General features: G+C 36.4%; 1 protein-coding gene across 1 annotated transcript in view; it reads right to left on the bottom strand.

Moving 5' to 3' along the window:
* Positions 1–22,327, bottom strand: part of LOC111057769 (WD repeat domain phosphoinositide-interacting protein 3) — a 45,077-nt gene that overhangs the window by 10,492 nt on the left and 12,258 nt on the right. The window contains exons 3-7 of the mRNA XM_039434290.1: positions 21,566–21,748; positions 17,732–17,922; positions 14,258–14,343; positions 13,430–13,531; positions 3,852–3,973 (exon numbers count right to left, since the gene is read on the bottom strand). Coding sequence (XP_039290224.1) covers positions 3,852–3,973; positions 13,430–13,531; positions 14,258–14,343; positions 17,732–17,922; positions 21,566–21,748 — 684 coding nt within the window. The remainder of the gene's footprint in view (positions 1–3,851; positions 3,974–13,429; positions 13,532–14,257; positions 14,344–17,731; positions 17,923–21,565; positions 21,749–22,327) is intronic.

A 22,327-nucleotide genomic window follows, 5' to 3' on the forward strand; every position in this document is an offset into this window, starting at 1 on the left:
CCCAAATTCTATTACAGATCATTTTATAACTATTCTGGGAATTAAATATGATGCGGTGGAACACAATCACAACAGAAGAAAACCCTACTATGAAAGTATTGATTATAATAAACTTTCATTAGCACTAACAAATAAGACCTGGAATTCCGTGTACCTGCAGGAATGCGCTGATAGTGCTTTGAAGAAAATGATAGAAATACTGAAGAAATACACAGAAGAATGTAAAGTTATTAATAGAGTATCGCACACAAAAAGAAAAATTAAGCCTTGGATTACAAATGGATTAATTACATCAATAAGGAAGAGAGATAAATTACACAGACAAAGCAAGAATAATACAGCGAATCTACAGCTTAGAGAGTATTATAGAAGGTACAGAAATCTACTAACAACTGTCATAGAAAATGCGAAGAAACAATACTTTTCAAGGCGATTTGAAACTTCCAGCAACTCTAAGCAAACATGGGAAGTAATAAGAGAAATAACTGAAGTGCAACAGCCAAGAACACAAATCCACCAAATCAACTTGGAAGGGAGAGAATTGAAATTGGGAGATGATTATAAAGATATGGCAAATTCTTTCAATGAATGTTTCATTAGTATTGGATCAAAACTGGCCCAGGACATTCTAAATAGCGATTGTAATGGCGCAGATGAGCATGCGGCAGCTGATCAGATAGTCTGCCGGTCATTATTCTTTACACCTGTCAGTGAGGACGAAATGATAAAAATCATTAATAGTCTTAAAGCTAATAGTGCACCTGGACTCGATAATTTAAAACCAGATTTTTTCAAACAGAATAATACTATACTTACCAAGCCTTTAACACATATTGCAAACAGAATTTTTGAGGAAGGTGTTTTTCCACAGTGTCTTAAGGAAGCTGTCATTTGTCCAATCTTCAAAACAGGAGATAAGAAAGATATGAATTGCTACAGACCCATATCATTACTAAGTACATTATCAAAAATTTTTGAAAAGTGTTTCAAAACAAGACTGATCAGCTTTCTTGAAAAAAATAATCTTCTATCGCCAAACCAATATGGTTTTAGATCTAGTCGCAGTACAAATGATGCTATCCATTATGTGACCACTCAGATTGCCGATAAAATAAACACTGAAGAGAAACCATTAGCAGTATTCTTAGATTTAAAGAAGGCTTTTGATACGGTGTCACATGACATTCTTCTATCAAGGCTTGATAAATATGGAATAAGAGGAGTCGCATGGAATCTTTTCAAGAGCTACCTATCAAACCGAACACAATGTGTCAGAGTCAATGGATGTATAAGCAACAAGCTGACTGTAAAGTTTGGAGTGCCACAAGGAACAGTACTAGGACCAATTCTTTTTCTTCTCTACATAAATCCATTATGCAACATGGAAATTGATGAATCAATCACCACCTTTGCAGATGATACTGTTCTACTGTTCTCTGAGCCGACCTGGGAGATGACCTGGAGAGAAGCCGAGACTGGACTTCAGAGGGTGTCTCGCTGGTTGAGTGAAAATCTGCTAACATTGAACCATGAAAAAACCTTCTTTCTGACCTTTTCGGTGACTCAACATGGACAGCCAACAGGAGATGAGATAGTAATCAAGAATCATCGGAATAACACTTCATACACAGTTCGCAGGAAACAGTCACAGAAATACCTGGGAGTTACAATGGACTTTTTTCTGCGCTGGGATCATCATCTCAATGAATTATGCGGGAGACTGAGGAAGACTATCTGCAGATTCAGGATTCTGAGGACACTGGTCGACAAGGGATGTCTAAGAGTTATCTACTTCTCTCTAGCACAGTCCCTCATGCTGTATGGGATTGTGGGATGGGGAGGTGCAAGCTTCTTGCACATCGAACTGCTCCTCAGGGTACAGAAGCTGATCATGAGGGTCATCAACCAGAAGCCTCCACGCTATTCATCAGACCAGCTATTCAATGAGTTTGACGTGATGGATCCAAGACAGCTTTACTCCAAGGAGATACTATGCAGATTACACAAGAACCCAACAACATTTCAAACCAGAAACCACAACCACAACACCAGATACAGGAATCTTCTCATCACCAGTGTTGCAAGGAAGGCACTATACCAGAGACATTTCAATCATTTAGCACCAAAATTATATAATCTACTTCCTGCAAACTTTAAACAGATTAATCATCCTAGAAAGTTCAAAACAATAGTACACAATTGGTTGATGAGCAAAGGAAGACAGAACATAGAAAACATTATTTAAAATAACAACCAACCGCCTAATGACTTACCAAACACTAATTAATTAATAATACGCACAAAAAAAACAAAACCTACATACTCTAGAACATGGTACGCCATAGTGGAGTAGGTCAATTTCCACACAGAAAACTAAACAAGTAGAGGACACATTATAAAATTTTTTTTGTAACTAACTATTGTATGTAATATTGTAATTTATCTAATATTTTGTGTAATTGATGTTGTAGTTTTAGTTTTTTTTTGGAAATAAACATTTTATTTATTATTTATGTTGTCACGTGGTATTTTAGTACCATAAAATATTTTGAAACGAACTGGTGAATTTTAATAGAATTATAAAATGAAAAAGAAAGATAACCTAGTCAAAGGACCATTCAAATAAAATCGAATGTTGTTAGCGATAAAAGAGTAATCGTATTATCTAAAATGATAAGGAAGAACATGCATAACTGTGATTCAACAACTAATGAGAATCCATTGTATCCACAAGTATGTTTTTCATCAGAATGTAGCACCATTATACGATTATACTGTACACTGTATTTCGAATAATATAAAAAAGTCAAATTAGAAGAAAAAACGAAACTCCCTAACCTACCCTTTACCCTTTAAAACATTGTAGTCCAGTCACTACTGGTATACATTGATGTTTGCAATACAGTATATATTGTAGTTCTAATTTTTCAGTATATTGTTTGGATACATTAGAGAGGTCTTCTATTGGCGATAGTTACTATCGATAATTTCCTGTGCACACTTGTAAATAATTGTACCCGGCTTCACCATGTTCAAATGTGTGACAGAGTTTGATGAAACCGGGCATGAATGAAACAAGTTGAGGATTGGGCCTTCAGATGACCAAATAGGCCTATCCGCGTTGCCAATTTTACAACAAAGTCAACGCAGGGTTGTCTGGTTGAATATGTTAAGTGCTATGGGCTTAGCGACAATATCGCACAAACTGGCAACTCGGATACTTTGTCATCTAGAGCCAAGTCACAACTTGTTTTATTTGTAGAATTATTAGTATTATTTTTGTGCGATTTATCTTAATTTTCATGGGTAAATAATAAGGTGTCATTGGCTTATTCAGCCGAAAGACAACTTTTTCTATTTTGGTATATTCCAAACTTCTTACCAACAATGTTGTGCAGAGTATGACTGCTTTTTGCAATAAATTTTACACCCATACAGGCAGTATCAAACTGTGAAACCTTTCTGGCAGTTCCTTTGATATAAAAACTGTCGCTGACATTATCAAAGGCACTATTATTATTCTCTCTTGTTTTCACCTCATCCTCTATATCCTATGCCAAAAGCAGATATTTAAGCAGTTATTATTACTGTATTGCTTCAAATTGTGCGTGTTTGCTATAAAAATAATTTTGCTAAGTTCCATTTCCATATGTTCAGCCATTGTTGAAGAAAAAATAGTAGGCTAAGTGAAAAAAAGACAAAATGGCGGCTGTGTGAGTAACTAAGGACTTTCGGACAGTTTAAAAATGATATTCAGCTATGCTTCGTACCCAGGAACTATGCCCAAGAATATTAAACGGGGAGTTTGAAACAAACTGTATATTTACAAATAATGATGGATAAGGCCTGACCTATGACAGAGTTGGCGTCAGCACCGAATGCACACATACAGTGCGGTCCGCCCGGCACGTTGAACTTGCAGAAACTCCAGTGCGAGCTGAAGTACTTGGGCAGGAAAGTAGCTGATGCTAGACTAAAAACAAACAAACATAATTTATTGTGACAAGATAATTATTGTGTATAAGGACACCATTACATATTCATATTAATCAAATAATAATTTATATTTGATTGGATGCAGTCATCAAATTTTTGATAGTCTTGAAACTGGTCTAATAGGTGAAAAAATCTTCAATAGACGTTGGTCAAACATCAATGATCTAATATGAGCATGCTATTACGACTGATTGATTGTATAATGGGGCCCAGATAGTGAATTTATTATACTAAATTATGTAAAGAACTTATAATTGTAGATAGTTAAACATTTAATAGTTGAATAAAAATAAGTTCACAATAGATTATTATTTTGCATAATGATTTTCAAAAAAAATTCTCAAACTCTCAATACAGAACCATACAGAGCCAAAAGGCTGCCACTTTCTAACCTGGGGGGGGGGGAGGTAGTTAAGGCGCAGCCGGCCCTTTATCACACTTAACCCTACTATACAATGTACGACCAATTATATGTCACAGAGCGGTGGATGGGATTGCTCAACAGGCTTGTACCATGCCTTATGTATCTTCTGTTGATTCCTACTAGAAATTGAAATTTCTGTCTGAAGTGAATAGGAGCTCTAGTTACCAGATCCCTATGGAGGAGCATCAACACATGACAAATTCTGCAGTCCCGACGCTTCAAAATGCCCATCGGATATGAGAAATGATGGATGATGTTGGGTGTGAGTAAGAATGTGTAAATAAGTTGAAATGAGTGAATTACTAACGGCTTCGCAAGCTTATTGAGCAGGTATGGTGTTGAGAACAGCTCCCAGATGAATGGAAGAAAAGTATTATTTGTCCCATTTACAAAAAGGGAGACAAACTAGACTGCCGAAGCTTTAGAGGAATATATCTGTTGAACACAACATATAAAATATTCACTACAGCATTAAAAGCAAGATTAGGGGTGGACGTGGAAAACAAGATAGGAGAATACCAGGCAGGATTTAGGCCCGGTAGATCAACTACTGATTATTTATTCACCCTCCGATAGATAACAGAAAAATGCTGGGAAAACATTATAGATATATTCGCAATGTTTGTTGACTTCAGGCAGGCCTATGACAGCATCACAAGAGACAGGCTGTATACAATCATGTTAGACTTCAGCATACCATCAAAGCTGGTGAGGCTAGTCAGAGCCACAATGGAGAATACGGTTTGCCAGGTCAGAGTGGCTGCTCTGTCTGTCAGCCCTGTCTCTTGTGATGCTGTCATAGGCCTGCCTGATTAGGGGTATCTTGCTTTTAATGCTGTAGTATATATATATATATATATATTCGTATGGTCAGGGGGAAAAAACATAGTAGGTACTTTCCTCACTAGAAAAGAGTCGTCAAGAAAAATTAAAATTATATGCTTGCCAGTTGAGTAGCTTTGTCAATAAATAAATACATAAATAATAAAGTGAAGTGAATAAAAATAAAGTAACATGAAAACACTATATAAACGTTTAGATTGGCACTTGCAGGTCACTCAGCCACTGGAGAGCATCTGGACTAAGAGTGAGGAGACCTGCAGCCCCAGTTGGGAACCTGTATAGTGGGCACTCATCAGTAATATGGTGGAGCGTTCGCATTTCACCGCACTCACAATCTGCTGACTCCGCAAGACCCCATTTATGGATTGTCGCTTTTACCCTACTGCAGAGAGAAACCCGTCGGGAGGGCAGATACGTTGATCCTATCTCTATTCTCACCTCCCAACAGTTGACATCGCTCTTGCCATACAGTCAAGGCTTGCTGATTACTCATTCTGCTGCTCAGCCATGGGGGTTTGCGGGATTTCAGTCTCAGAACTGGTTGAGGGTCGAGAAATTGATGAATGGGGAGAGACTGGTTTCTCTCTATCTGATCCCATAATCTACTGGTAGATTTTGTGCGACGAAGATCTGGCGGTTCAATGTGCGAGAGTACAGGTAGCCAATGTTGAGGTGTGGCCTGCAGTGATCCAAAAACTTTACACATAGTCTTATTTAGCTCAACAGCTATTAATTTGGTATGGCTGCTCTCATGCCAGACTGGTGCGCAGTACTCTGCAACACTATAGACTAATGCCAGAGCTGATTGTCGCAGGACACCAGCTCCTGATCCCCAGGTAGTACTTGCGAGTTTGCTGATCAAATTATTGCGAGTTTGTATCTTATTTCTCACCATCTCGAGGTGCTTTCGGTATGTGAGGCTGCTCATTCCTCTTTAACTTGGCACTAGAGCATGCAATAAGGAGGACTTCCGTGGATAGGAGTGGAACACTGATGATTGAGTCGGTCTAAATACTAGGCTATGCAGATGATATTGGCATACTTGGTCGATCTATGATGGCTGTGAAAAATGTAGCATTGAAGTTGAAGAAGGGTGCATCAGATGTTGGGCTGGAGATAAACACTGAAAAACAAAAGTATTGCTCCAGAGTAGACAGAATCGAAATAGACTCGGACAACTTATGGAATGTGGAGGGAAGCACTAAGAAGTAGTTGACAATTTCACATACCTAGGGAGTTGCATAACGGATACTAATGAGGAACTCAAAAAAGTTTAAAAACGTATAACTGCCACCAACCGCACATTTTTCTCTCTTATAAACATATTTAAAGCTAGGAGAGTACACTGTGAATGCAAGATAAAATTATATAAAAACATTATAAGGACAGTGGTGTGCTACGGAAGTGAGACATGGACAATTACAACCAGAACAGCAGACCTGTTGAATGTGTATTTGAGAGAAAGATGGTGCGAAGAATAATATATGGACCTGTGTGTGAGGCAGGACAGTGACGTATCCGTAATAATACAGAGTCAGCAACTCTGCCTCTGTTCTCTATCTATAGAGAACCTCCACTATCGGCCCACATAAGATTGATGCAGCTCCGATGGGCAGGACATTTGCAACGGATGCCAGATATACGTGTGCCAAGAAATGTATTCGTGGGACAGCCTGGAGGAAGGAGACCTGTTGGAAGACCAAGAGAGCGATGGGAGGATAGAATGGCAAAGTACGCTAGAGAAATGCTACGTGTGAGGAGATGGAAAGGTGCAGCAATGGATAGAGATGGCTGGAGGCAAAGTTCAATTGAGGCCAAAGTCCGATTTGGGTTGTAGCGCCATTGGATTGATTGATTGATTGAGTACTTTATTTATATACAATAGCTTACAATACAGCAAAATTATAGATGAATTTACATAATATAGACTAAGAAAATAATTATTGAACTGTATATGATATGAAAAAGCAATTTGTAATATAATAACTATAGATAATAATTATATTGTTATGCATCTACATAAATTGGAAGAGCTTTGGACATATCAATGTCCATTCTTCGAAAAGAATATTAAAAATATCCTCCCTACTAACTCTCTACCAAAACGTTAATTTCATTATTTAAACTAAGGATTTATTTATTAATGGAAATATTGTAAAGTTTTAATCAATATGAATATTTAAGAGAAAAAAACAGAAAATTGATAAAGTAAAATAATTATATAGGTAGAAAAGATCAAATAATTGATTAATAAAATGAAGTAGGCTGAAAGTAGATCAGGGTTATCAACTTTCAGTAATATACAGCAGTATGCAGTGGATAATTGAAATAACATGAGTTTATATATATATATAATATATATATATATTATATATATATATATATATAATATATATATATATATATTATATATATATATATACAATTCGTTCTATAACAGGTTTAAAGGTTTATATTGGTGGAATGGGTGAGGGATGGTTGTCATGTGATCGTTCTAGGGCCGGACATTTTCAGTCATTTGTTCCAAAAGATGTTTTTTTAAAGTCAGGATGAAGCTCGCTCGGCTCTCGATAGACCTGATAGAAACAGGAAGTGCATTCCATGCACGACAGGCACTGACTAAGAAGGATTTTGTGAAAATAGTAGTTCGATGATTGGGTATCCTTAAAGTACTTTCTCCGGTTCTAGTATGTGAAGCATCTATCCTCCTACCTTCAGGGACAAATTTGAAATCATCTTTAAAATAGTTCGGATTACCGTATTTCAAGATATCTCTAACAAGCTTGACTATTCGAAAAAGCCTTTGATCAGGAAGCTTTAATGTTGAACTAGCAATGTGGGCTGGGGTGATATGATCATGGCGTTGGAGAGAGTAGACGAAACGTAGACAATAATTTTGGCAACACTGTAGTTCATCATTCAGAGTGACTTGCATATCGTTAAGAACAGAATTACAATACATTAAATGTGGGAAGATGAGAGATTGAACCAATAATAATTTAATGTTTCTAGGGAGGATATCGTGCATTTTCTTCAATGGCTGAGAATACCTTTTTACAAGTTTTGTTCACTTGTTCTGACCAGTCAAGAGTATTATTCATAATGATGCCTGAATTTTTAACTGAGCTACAGTAAGGAATGTCATTACCATCTACGCTAATTTTGTGAATTGATTCAAGGTCAATATTGTTTATAAGACGAGAATATCCAATTATAATGGGTTGTGTTTTGATGGGATTAAGCTTAAGGCCATTTTTCTTTGTCCATTCCACTATCAAATTGATATCCTGATTCATTATTCTAACTGTTTCATAATTTTTGTTATGTGACAGCTTAAATAGATTTTAAGGTCGTCTGCATAAGTATGTAAACTGGAGAATTTGATAATGGAAGAAAGGTCATTAGCATACAAAGTGAAGAGGAGAGGGCCTAAAATTGAACCTTGTGGTACTCCATGCATAACGTTTTTCCAAGTTGACTTTTTGTCACCGACAGATACACATTGTTTCCTACATAATAGATAGGATTTGAACCAAACTAACGAGTTGTGACTGAAACCAAGAATAGCCAACTTATTCAAAAGGACTGTATGATCAACAGTATCGAATGCTTTAGAAAAATCAAATAGGGTGAGGATGGTGCATTTTCTTTGGTCCATGGCTAACCTTATATTATCAGTGACACGAAGCAGAGCTGTCTCAGTTGAATGGAATTTCCTAAAGCCTGAATGAAAGTTATGAAGCTTAGGCTACTATTCTTGTCTAGAAATTTTACAACTTGAGCATGAATTTACAACTTTCTAGCACTTTGGACAATGCAGGTAGAATACTGATTGGTCTAAAATCCTCAACTTTATTGGGTGATAGAACTTTATTTGGAGGGCGAACCAGAGCAAACTTCCAGTTTTCAGGGAAATTGCCTTCTTCAAGTGACTTATTGAAAATGTATGTAATGGTTGGTAAAACAGCAAATAACATCTTCTTGATAAATTTAATAGGAATTTTGTCTACACCCATAGCATTACTATGAATATGTTGAATTGCTTTGAAAAAGTCTTCTTCTGAGATTGGATGGAAATGAAATTGATCAGTAATTGGTAAATCTAAGTTTGTAACCTGCTCTTCAAGATCATCAATATGATTAGCAATGGCAACTTCGTCGCGTTGGTTAGAGTGTGAAACGAAATGGTCATTTATATTGTTCAATGGTAAGTCAATTTGGGGATTCGATTTCTGTTTGCCACGCCCGAATTCTTTTATTCCCTGCCAAAGTGATTTAGAGTCTTGTCTATTGTTTGTCATGAACGAATTCAAGTACCTAATCTTTGAGTTCCGTAATTCCTGTTTAACTCTATTTCTAAGGCTCCTATACTCGATCAAACTGTTCAAGTCAAATGTCTTTTTAAATTTTCTATGTGCTTTGTCTCTACGTCCCATCGTCTTAAGTATGTCTTCAGTCATCCACGGTACTCGTCGTTTTCTATTAATCCTCCTTGTCACATAAGGTTCATGTTTGTCATACAAAGTCAAAGTCCAATTCTCGAAAGTCTTGACCATGTCATCAACTGAGGGTAATGCTTCAATTTGATGCCATGGAGTCTGAGCCACATCAGTCAGGAAGGCGGATTCATCAAAGTTTTTGAAGTCTCTATAACTGATAATTTTCTGTTGTGGCTTGGTATCTTATGGGAAAGTACACAGTAGATCAAATCATGTCTAGAAATAGCTGGGACTGAGATTTGGCCTGCTTGAACAACCTCATTGGGATCACTAACAATGAGAAGGTCAATGAGTGTGTCAGATTCTTTAGTATGATGAGTTGGATCGAGAGGTAAAATAGTCATGTTTAGGCATTGGAAAATTGTAGTCAGTTGAAAGTAGTCAAAGTTACGATTTGTCATGTTCAAGTCGGTGATCATATCCCCCATAACTAGTATACGGTTATAACAAGGCATAAGAGAAAGCAAGGCATTTTCGAAATCTGTGAAATGACCTATTTTTGGTGGGCGATAACAGATACCAACGAGTAATTTATCAGTTCTAGATAAGGATAATTCAAGTAGCATAAACTCTGGTCTGAAACAATACTCTTGTTTAGATGTGATTAAAACTTTTGTTTTGATACCATCTTTCACATAAATTGCTACACCCCCACAAGCTTTATTTAATCTATCATTCCGGAAAAGATTATATCCAGGCAATGCAACAAAATTTGATGAAATACTACGCTTCAAAAATGATTCGGAAATTCCGATTATATTGAAGTCCTGAAAACGGAAGATTGCTCATCAACGGAGAGTTCATCAATGTGGCAGCTGAGGGATTGGACGTTAAGGTGAGCAGCCTTGAAAAGTTTTTTGGAAGAGTGGAGCTTATTTGCTAGAAACATACCTGCGTCATTATTACTATTATTGAAATAATCATACCTACTTGAGGGCGAGCGAGCTGACGTGTCAGTGAGAGGCATCATGGAAGCAGCAGACCAATCGTGATCCGACCTCAGAACGACACATGACGAGGAAAATGGGGATGAAACTGATAAAACTTAACCTAAATGAAAAAGTCTCTTGATTCGAGTGCATCCTGTATGCCTTGACAGTTCGGCTCCCTTCACTATTTAAAAACACTAGTTCAAAAAATTCACTAAACACATCAATAAGATGTAGATGTTGTGATCTGTGGAGTTACGGTGATGAATAATCCTAATGGTGAATAAGATGAAGATTGAGGAAGAACTGGTAGTGGGAGATCTAGTCCAAGTTGAGATAGAGCGAGTAGGTATCCAGTAGTGGAAGAATCGAGTCCGAGTGGAGGTAGAGCGAGAAGGTATCCAGTAGTGGAAGATCGAGTCAAAGTGAAGATTGTGCGAGTAGGAATCCAGTAGTGGAAAGATCGAGTCCAAGTGGAGACAGAGAGAGATGAAATCCAGTGGTGGAAAATCGAGTCCAATTAGAGATAGAGAGAGATGGAATCCGGTAGTGGAAGATCGTGTTCAAGGTGGAGATAGAGCGAAATGGGATCCATTAAAAACTGCAAAAGAGAAGAAAAAGCCAGCAGAAAAACGAAAAATCTTTGAAGAAAGTTATCAATTGAGAAAAGATACATAATACAACTGATAATGAATAATATTTGCATAAAATGGAAGAGGAATAGTATGATTTAATGTGAGAAAGAACCGAATATAAATATGGATATTAGTGGAAAGTAATCAGATAGAAAGAGAAAAGGTAGAAAGAGAAATAGAGATAGAAAGAGAAATAAACATTTGAACATGCTGGATAGCTAGTGGGAAAATCACAGGGAAAATAATGATAATAATAGGGAAGAAGAGAAGAGAAAGAAGGAATGTGCACAACTGAGAACTTATGAAACTGAACTATAGAATAAGAAACAGAACATCGTATTGTGATCTTGAATTAATCAAGGAAAGAAGAAGAAGAAGAAAAGAAAAAGAAAGAGAAGGGGAAGAAGAAGAGGAAGAAGACGAAGAAGAATAGAAAAGAATAATAATCATCATTGCAAAAATCACAAGTCACAAAAATCACATTGCAAAATTACAACAATATTCTAGTAATCATAATAATATAAGATTAAGAAGAGAAATGAGAAAGAAAAATAAGAAGTAGAGGAGACGCTTGAGAAAGAGCTAGATTATTTTAGATGAGTTTTAAATAGGATTGAACGGTGAAATTTAAATAATATTATATAGTATTAGAAGTGTAATCAACTATTGGGAGTTGCAATAACGATAAAAGTAGTAAATTGAGTACTGTAATATTTTAGTGATGAATGTCTAAGATAATGTTAAATGAAACAGCCCCTTTATAAGCATATGAACAGACTACCCACCCCTCTGTTCTATCAATAACTCTTCACACATTAGCTTCTATTGTTCGAGCTGTGGCAATAGTAGAAGATATCATTATGTACACCTAATATAGAAGAGATTACTATCTATACCTATAGATTACATCTATATCTATAACGTATGTTAATAATCCAATTTATTTGAAATTCAGCATTTCGAAAATTATTAATTATGGAAATAATTTTGGTAAGAGATGTAATTATTAGTAAGAATAGAGATGATGATTTTCTTAGTACCCTCTGGAGTAAAGTAGTTGATGCATTGAACGTAGTTTTGGGAATTAATATCAAGATAAATTATTAATCAGTATTAACAAATGTGGATCTCTTCCGTTTGAAATAATTGCCTTGTATACAATCATAAATAGTAGTGGAAAGATTCATTTATAGAACAGAAAGCCAGCTCATGAAAAATGTCAAGGTATATCTACTGTGAAATCTATTAATACGAATTTCCTATTATTGTAGTGAAGGGCACCTTAGTCATCGAATCCTAAAATGATTTAATTTACCTTAATTTTTTGAAGGTCGGTCATCCTCTTGACTGTGTGGACCCTCTTGGATCCTCCCGTCAGATGACCAGACATTCCTGTGCCCATGACGGTCGGCCGCAGCATTGAGGATCTTGAGACGTTCCGCAGTCAGATCCTCGCGAATGGTGACGCCAGAACCCTTCAGTTTCCTCTTAGCGTCGAAGATCATCTTCCTGGTCTGGTAGCTGCAGAGTCGAACTATGATGGGTCGGTCCTTAGGTTTCGCTTGCCCTTGTAGAGGTGGTTGACGCCTTCCAACGCGATGCGAGCGGTTGACATCCGCCAGAGTCACGGGCACGTTCAGCTTCTTGTTGAAGACATCAAGTGCTAGCAGGTCCGTGTCTTCTTTGTCGCTCTCCGGGATCCCAAAAATACGTATTGAATGTCGGCGCCCATATTGCTCGAGGTCGTCGACCTTCAGGTGACAAGACACCTCCAGCTCACGAATTCTATCGTGCAGCTGTTTGTTCTCCTCCTTCAATGCCTGAAGTTCCTCGAAAATAGACTTCACAGCCATTGAAACAGCATTATGGACAGACTCTTCGATTTGCTGTCGAATAATGAGGAGGGTCTCTTCGGACAATGCTCCAGAAATAGCTGGCTTCAGAGCATTGACCTCATTCTTCGGCGTGCCTCTGTTCGGTCGAACCATCATGTACCGTTAGGTGGATTTACACTTTTATAGGCGAGAAGGTGAACTGAAGAATTAGGAATGTTTTTTCAAGATGAATAAAAAGAGTGTGAGAGAAATGGAAAATATATATTACCTTGATTGTTTGTTCAGTTTTTGATCTTCAACAGAAAAGACGTGTACAGTACCATGGTCACTAGCCACGCACAGCCACGTCGAGTCTTGGTTGAAATTTATACTGAAAAAATAAGAATTGATACAAATTCAAGTTCAATGGAAATATCTACATAAGAGTACTCAATTTTCAACTGAATTCTGATACTGTGACATTTATGAAAATCGTAGTGGGTGAAGAAGAAGAATGAGATGTTGCACTGGTCCAAGGTAGGTAGATAACAGCAGGACTTCCTATGTATAGGAAGTCTTGATAAAAGGCAGCTATGAACGCCCGTCAGCGTGTCAATTTTATTTGACGTGACGTCACACTTTCCCGGGTTCTCTTATGGGAGATGAATACAAATTTTCCTAGAAAATTGCTATTGCTCGCTCCCCTAGGAGGAAATGTGATTTTATGTGTTGTCTTTATTTACAATAGAATATTGGGCACCGAGCTTCGCTCTGGAGTACAAAAGCATAAAAGCATAAGTAGTTTATATTTATTTATTGATACACAGAACACAATTCTTTTAAATAATTGGGGGAGGACCAACAGACACACCCCAAAACTGCTTTTCCCCGAATTTTGATGTATACACTATAAATACGGTAGTCCAAAAAGTAGGTTGTGTTCCATACACTTTTGAATTTAAGTCCAATTTTAAAACATTTGAAAACAGAAAAGTTCGAATTTAGATTTTTTTACAAATCATTGAATAATAAAATAACACTCACTAATCACTTGAAACTGTAAAATAATGATTAACTTTGAAAATGTTGATATAGCTAATTAATTGATTATTCTCACCAATATATTTGTGCACCATTAGCTCCTCTTCTTAGTTCGCTCAGTTTATCACCCGTACATGTGTCAAATACTCTAATCAATGTTCCCTGCAACAGAGAAACTCTCAATACAAATTTTGATAGAGAATTGATGGAGAACTAATAAAACATCGCAAATGAGAGAAATATTGGAACATGTCACGACAAAAAATTTTTTAGCACAATTAATATAATGTTCAGGGATTCTATTTGAAATTTTAGTGCTCTTATATATTAGTTGTCTTCTGATAGTTTCAATGTTAGTATTATAGACCGAATATTTATTCGAAGTGGGTCTCAGGCTGTATTGGCTCTTGACAGTGTTATTTGTACAAGGAGAATGTGTTTAATGCTTAGTTATAAATTTTACCACATTAAAAACATTTATAATTGTCAAGTTGTGAGAAGATTGAATTCTTCAAAAGTCAAGCTGGTTCGGGAAAGTCTAGTTTGATTTAAAATGGTTTTTATAATTAATTTGTGAATATGAATAGTTTTTCTAAATTATATAACAGTCCCCACCCATATGGCAATCCCATACTGAATTATAGACTGAACCAGTGCATAATACACCATTTTTAGCTGACTTAGATTCAGTATTTTTTCCTTGCTTCTTTGAGACATAGGAATGATATTTGATTCTTAGCAAATAAGTTTTATGTGGATGTCCAATTTTAAATACTCGTCGATGTGGACCAAGAATAGTGTATAGAAGGTTGCCTTGATCCCATAAGACGCGTGGAGAACGCAGCCGGCTATGGTGTGACGTCATGCTGCGACCTCTCGGTCCGGCTTAACATGTATTCAAACGTAAAAATGCCTAACTTTGAGCCCTTATAGCAAATTAACCATCAACACTACATAGATGTGAATGACATCGAAATGTTCAGCATTTTATCCTCTTTGAAACAATATTAAAACAAATTTTCAATAAAAATCCTATTAATGTTACTGGCGAGTCTAAAAAAAATGTTTGAGTACATAATTCGATTCAATACATACTATTTCAAACGAGTTTTTTGTACTGTCTCTTACTTTTTCTCGCGTCGTTGTAGTTTTTCCTCTTATTCAGATTCTCACTAAGAAATTTCTTCCTCATGAAGGTCCTTTGTTCGTGGAAAGATCTAACAACTTCTTCGGGAAATTCAGGATATTTCTCTGATGATATTAACGTAATTTTATCAACAACAATAATGCGAATCCTTCAACGGTTTCCTAACATTATCACAAAAATAACCAATCTAAATCTGCCCTAAGAATGTATTAACATAATTTAAACATTATATAGATTTTTATTTATCCTAATTATGAACAAAAAATCACAACTTTCAATGCTGTTATTTCATCAAGAAATAGAGAGCATTTCACTACCGTACTGTAAGGTAATTGGAACATTTTATGAGAAACTAACAATGGTATTTAAATTTATAGTTAAAGAATATTTGAATTATAATAATCAAGATCTATTCTTGCTCTACAAAAGTGTTCTTTGCAATTTTTTTTGCCATGAAAATTAAGTATCCCATGGACACATTGAAATAAAAAATAACATTCTGCTTTTGATGGAAAAAGTGGGTCTTCAGGACCCAGGCTAACGACGAACGCCACAGAAATTTAGGGTCACGACTAGAAGGTTAATAAAATAAACTTATTGATAAGTTTAACAACAGCACACCTTTCTCCTGGCATTATAAACGATTACTATATAAAAAAACTGAAAATGAAGCTTGAAACCTACCATCAAACAATTTTAATCACGCACATTACACAGAATAAACGCAAAACTCACTTGATAATCAGAATGTACATTAGGACTACTTCATTAACTGGCATGATTAATATTAATAACAGTCATCAATAAAAAATACTAACAATCGTCAATAATGATAATACTGCATTGAGTTGAAACAAAAACACTACGGTATAAAAGAGCTATATGTGTTGGCACTACGCTTTCCAGTAGACAACTGACATAATTTTATTAGTAACCAGACAGTTCAACGATCTAAAAATAGCTTATAACATTGGTGATCAGTTTAATGAATTCCCTAAATTGATTCTAGGTATTTGTCAATGAGTATAGTCCTAAACAAATAGTCTTTATTATACAGAATAATGCTTGCGACTATCCAGCATTCCGGGCGCTGATACTATTTACTTTCACAAACGATTGTCAAATAAAAAACAACCATTTCTAAATATAATTGGACTACTAGCATAAAATTATATTTGTTTTTTTTTATTTTGTCGTATTATTGTTCAAAATAAGTCCAAAACAAATAAGTTACTAGCCTTTTCACTGATGAATCGGTTTTGCGGATTGAATACTATAGTGATAGATGCAAGTATTTTCTATACTTTTGGAAATTAATTAATGTTTTTAAATGACATATTGATGTAAAGCTAGTTTCTTTCTGAATTGAATTGCATATTCATATTTTTTATCAATACAGCGGTTTTCATGTGAGGAATTGATATTTGACGCAGTGTTTTGTATGTAATTCATATGGGAAGCCCGTGTTTGCCGGCCGAGAGGTCGCAGTCTGACGTAGCCTCATGCCATCTCATGCGCGTACGTAAACGCGATCGAGGCAACCTGCTTTATACCATCCTTGGATGTGGACACCTAGATATTTAGTGATACAGGCTTATTTTATGTAAGGACAATTGCAATCTTTTAGTTTTGATTGCAGTTCAAGTGAAGTTTTAAATTTAGATTGTCATAAGGTTTACCAGATTTATTCAATGCAAAAGTGATATATTTTTTTTAGCAACATTCAAGCTCAGTGTATTTTCGACCAATTACTTTTTATATTCAAACAATTTTGTTCTGCGATTTGATGTACCTCAACCTATGATTTACCATTGAAAATAGCAGCAGTGTCGTCTGCAAACAAGTTTTTCAACTTTAGGTTCAGTAGAGCATTCCCATTTAATATTTAAAAAGGATTAACGATAGGACAGTGACCTCTGGCAGGCCATAGGTAGTCATTTCAGAGGTATCAGTACATTAATCTATTGTGGAAGATTGGGTTCTTGGGTTCTCTTAAATAGCTTCTAATGAGTTCCAAAAAGATTCCCATGAGAACATTCTTTTCAAATTTATTGAATAGAGAGTTTTGTGGGACAAAAGCTTTTTTATATCTAATAAAACAGCAATAGTCTGTTCTATTGAAGTTGTGATTGGAGTTTGGAACAGTGATTGGAATAAGCAAACAGTAATTGGAGTTGTGGAAACAGTATTTGTGTATTCATTTGATGCATCTTTAGTACTTTTCTCAATCTGAAAGCCGAATTGGTTTTAATTTATGATTTTATATTTGATCATAGAAAACTAATCTCTTATTTTCCAACCACAAATCGTACCTAATCGTTTATTTGAACTGAATATCAATTGAGCATATTCAGGCCTAATGGTTCCTATTTTTGTATGGTGATGATGTACTGGAGCAGTTACCTTTTCGGAAGCAGTCGCTAGCCTAGTTCCCTGCTGATTGAGGGCTATACAGGTGAGTGGCGCCTCATGGGCGGGTATGTCGAGTGGAGGTCGTTCCGTGTCGGCCAAGTCGACCACTTGCACGTGCCCTGTCTTCCGGCCCGGAAACGCTAGCAGAGAGTTGTTACTGTTCGGACATAGCACGCACAGACCTGCACACACCAAACAAAACACATCAAGTTTATTCTGCCTCAAAATAATACACTAAAACTATACATAATATATTGAAAAATCACTTAAAAGTAGGCTACAGAAAATACATAATGATTAAATTTCTTAAAATTAATTGGCGTTACCAGCAAAACCTTATTGGTTTGTGTGCTGGCGACGAGTAACAAAACTGTTCGAGAATTAGAATCATATATCGCATATAGTCAAGGCAATGAATGCTCGAAAAAGGGTATAGAGGGAAAAGTCTGGAAGACAATTTTTGAGACCGCAGTTCTGTTTATGGTAGTACGGAGGTGAAGCCCCCTGTGCGTTGGGGGAGCTTTGAGTCGATCATCGTACTCAAGAATGTGTTGAAAACCAGAAGAGGGTCACAACCCACAGAGGGTCAAGAGGCTGAGTCGAGGGTCGCCGGGCGCCCTAGAGGCAGTTTTGTGTCCCCTCTCTCAGCGGAAGGACCTACAAAAAGGCCAGGAGTGGAACTCACGTAAGTCAAGAGTTTGTTGGTAGAGAGGCCAAAACTCACCACTGCTCAAAGAAGGGCGGCCATTCAGGCAAAACTTCTTGGGAGAGGTGAGGCTTTTGACCCTGCAGCGTTTCGGAGGGGCAAAAAGAAAAACCTAAGAGATCAGAGATGGGTGAAACTCCAGGCACAAATGTGGATCAAGAGGCTGAGTCGAGTGTGGCCGGGCGCCGGGCGCCCTAGAGGCAGTTTGGTGTCCCCTCTATCAGCGGAAGGACCTACAAAAAGGCCAGGAGTGGAACTCACATAGGTCACGAGTTTGTGGGTGGAGAGCCCAAAGCTCAGCACTGTCGATTTTTGAAAAGTTATAAGAGCAAAAATAGAAAAAAATTGTGGCAGACATGTTTTTTTTCAAAAATGTCACACCTTCAAGAGCGGATATCTCGGAAACTAGAGGAGATATTAAAAAAAGTTGTGGGATGAATATTGTAGGAAAATACAATATTCCCTACAATAAGTTTTAATTTTTTATATGACAGTCAAGTCCTTAGGATACATAGTTTTTTTAGTTTTACGCGAGAAACCCAAAAATGGTACCTTTAAACCACCCCCACCCTCTTAGCACAGGGGGTAGGGGTGGGGACTTTTGATATGTTTACCTCCTTACTACCCCAAACAGAACTGCGGGTCAAAAATTGTCTTCCCAATTTTTCCCTCTATAACCTTTCCTTGACTGGACTAACAGTATTTACTATCTAGATTTATCGCTTCATTTTGCTTTATTTATTCGCGACAAAAGTTGCATGATGCAGATGACGAGACCATACTACTTTTGCTCATAAATTTAAATTTACAATTGTGATGAGGTATTTCACTTCATGTAATGCTGCTACCTATCCTTAAAATATTTTTATCCAGGCTTATATTGAACAAAGTGAAGAAAGTTTAAAACAGAGTGAATAATTAGTTTGGAAATAAACGATTCTTAAGCCAGTTGCTCACACATCGATTTGAGGACGTTCGACTTTTTGCCTTTCTTATGAATTCTATAAGATTGAACGGAACTTGACAAACATCATCTGTTTAATCTAAAAGAATTTATAAGATAAATGATAAATAAACTTTGTCTTATCGTTCGTAGGTAAATATTGGGATGACATAGTTTTCCGTAATTTTATTTATTTTAGTTGTTTATAATAAGCTCTATTTTTCTTTTTCTATTGACATGTTCATCATATCTAGTTGATCGAACTCACTGCCGGCGCACAAGTTATTCTTTGCCGGTAGTGCCATATTGTAATAAATTGAGAATGTTTATTTTATATAATTTTTCAGGCAAATAAATGAATTAGTATTTGAATAAGGACGACAAAAAATCGTACGCCCAAAAATATAATTATGTGTGCGTAACAGTTCAGTTGCAGTTTAGTATACTGTTCAGTCGCACTGACTCTCTCTGTTTATTGTGTAAACATTAAGATTGGTTGGACACATAAGTAAAAAGAAAACAGATAATTATTTTTAGTGAGCTTTCAGAAGCTTATTAGTCTCTAGCTAGGTGCCATAATGATTTATTTATTTAAAATAATGATGAAATATTGGTAATATACTTAAAAGTATATACTTTGATTATGATACGTTAAAGTATAGCTCTCTCTTTTTTAGCTAGGTGCTATAATAATGCTGAAATATTGATAATTTAATATTTATAATAAAATATTGTATTTTGAAATCAATTAATCTTATAAATACAAAATTGTAGTATATATATTTTTTTGGACTCAAAATAGTGTGTGAATTAAGTTATCATTTCTACATAACCTCTAGACTGTGTAATCCAAATTAAGGTTTAGCCTAAAGCAGTTTTGGGCGAATGCCTGTTATTTTTACCGGGATTATATTTGTATATGAATAAATAAATAATTCAACTTTGTCCTACATTCTACCATATTATTTATAATTTATAAGATTCCCGACTTCTATAAAACAACTCTTTCTCTAATCTCTGATGATAAAAAGAATCACAGTATGACAACTAAGAAATAGAGTTTAATTGATTTTTTAGGCTCTCTTGAGTCTCATTGCTGTTTCATGGCACAAGAGATGATATTTATGTGAAAATTGGAATGATATAATGAAATTGAAACAATATTATATCGTATTGTACATACAACAACTGATACTGATGCATTGGAATTCAAGCTTGTCAATTAAAAAATAACTTGTTAAGATTTTTGACACCAGTGAGACTAATGTTCCCACAATCCAGTCATGACACCAATGTACTAAAGAGCCACAGGGCATTATTTGTTATGGCGCTTATTATGCTGGGAGACCAGAAGTCTGGTGTCTGGCAGGTGGCCCTCCTCAGCCACCAGCTCGGACACCACCTTCGTCTGACGAAGGCAAGCAGGAACGGTATTCAATGGGTACGTATTGGAGTCTCAGATTTGATGTCAAAGTTTAATTGTTCTTTAAGAACAATAAGACACCACAATATTGTTGTGCTATTACCAAATTTGGTTTGAGAGGGACAGTTTGGTCATGGGTTATGGGTTACCGCCAGTCTTGGGTATTCTGTATCAAGTTGGCATATAGCTGCGTACACATATTCGCGCTTCCAACCCGCACCGAGCACGCTCCTCCCTCGTACCGCCTTCGTACCACCATCGAACCACAGTCGCTCCGCCCACGCACCCATCATGAACGTTACGGAAGATGTTAGATCTTCTCGCGTTCCCCGGTCGAACCACTCTTGTTCGCCGGTCGATCATCAATCGCTCTGCTGGAGTGACGTTCGGTTGCGGAGCTGAGCGAAAGTCTGTACGCACCTTATTATTAGACATATGATACCATCTGTATTAGGTTGGCATATTATTAGACATATGCTACTATCACTTCTGACCTAAAACTGATTATTAACTCATCAGAAAAGACAACACAACGATACAATTGAAATGAAATTTGCATAACGTAGCAGTGTATTAAAAATGAGCACACCTGTATTTAGACTAAACTGACAGCTACCACACATTTACAAACTACCATATCCACCACATTTAATGTGGAAGTCAGTAGTTAGGCCTACTTGAAATTAATTTCATTACCACATCCTTTAAGAGGGTTTGGATTAGTTTCGAAGACATAATATTACGAGTGCCTACCTTTAGGATTAGGATTGGTTTCGAAGACGTGCAGCTGTTGAGGAGCTTGAGTGAAGGTGTACACTTTGATTACTCCTTCTAGCACGACAACAATTCTATCACGTCGTAGCCGCACTCCTTTCACAGGTGCATTGAATTCTAACGAAATCACAGCTTGCTTTTTCAAGTCATCCCAAACCATAACTGCAAAACAAACAGAATACCATACTGTATTAACAAATAACTTTTAATGCATTTTCAATTTCATTGATTATTATTTGTAATTCTAACAGCTGGTTTCACCAACGTCGGTTATCTCATTTAATCATTTTTCCCAAATCAATATAACCATGGTTTTAAAAATTTTTGCGTTTCACCATAATTGTTTAAAAGTAATCGCGGTTATAAGCTTACTAACGACGGTTATATTTAACAGCACATGGATGGCTCCCTTAAATTTTTAACCTAGGCAAATGACAGTAGTTGTCATTCGGTTTTGTCGTGTCGGTTTTTAGTAACAGATTATAGTTTTATTCAAGGGGAGTCCAAGTCGCCTGTACCTCCCATGTTAAATTACCAGCTTTTCGGTACCAATTACACAGAAACTAATGGAGGAAGGACTCTGTGAATTTTTGCTTGCCTCTTCATTAGCATAAAACCAATCTACTGTAGTAAATTTATATACCTAACTTCAATATTTCAGAACTTACAGTATTATGGATTCAAGGAGGGGCTGTGTCACTAATGCAGTCGTATTTATATGGTCGAGTTCAAAAGGTTTTT

The sequence above is a fragment of the Nilaparvata lugens genome, chromosome 8 (assembly GCF_014356525.2).
Source record: "Nilaparvata lugens isolate BPH chromosome 8, ASM1435652v1, whole genome shotgun sequence".
NCBI lineage: Eukaryota > Metazoa > Arthropoda > Insecta > Hemiptera > Delphacidae > Nilaparvata > Nilaparvata lugens.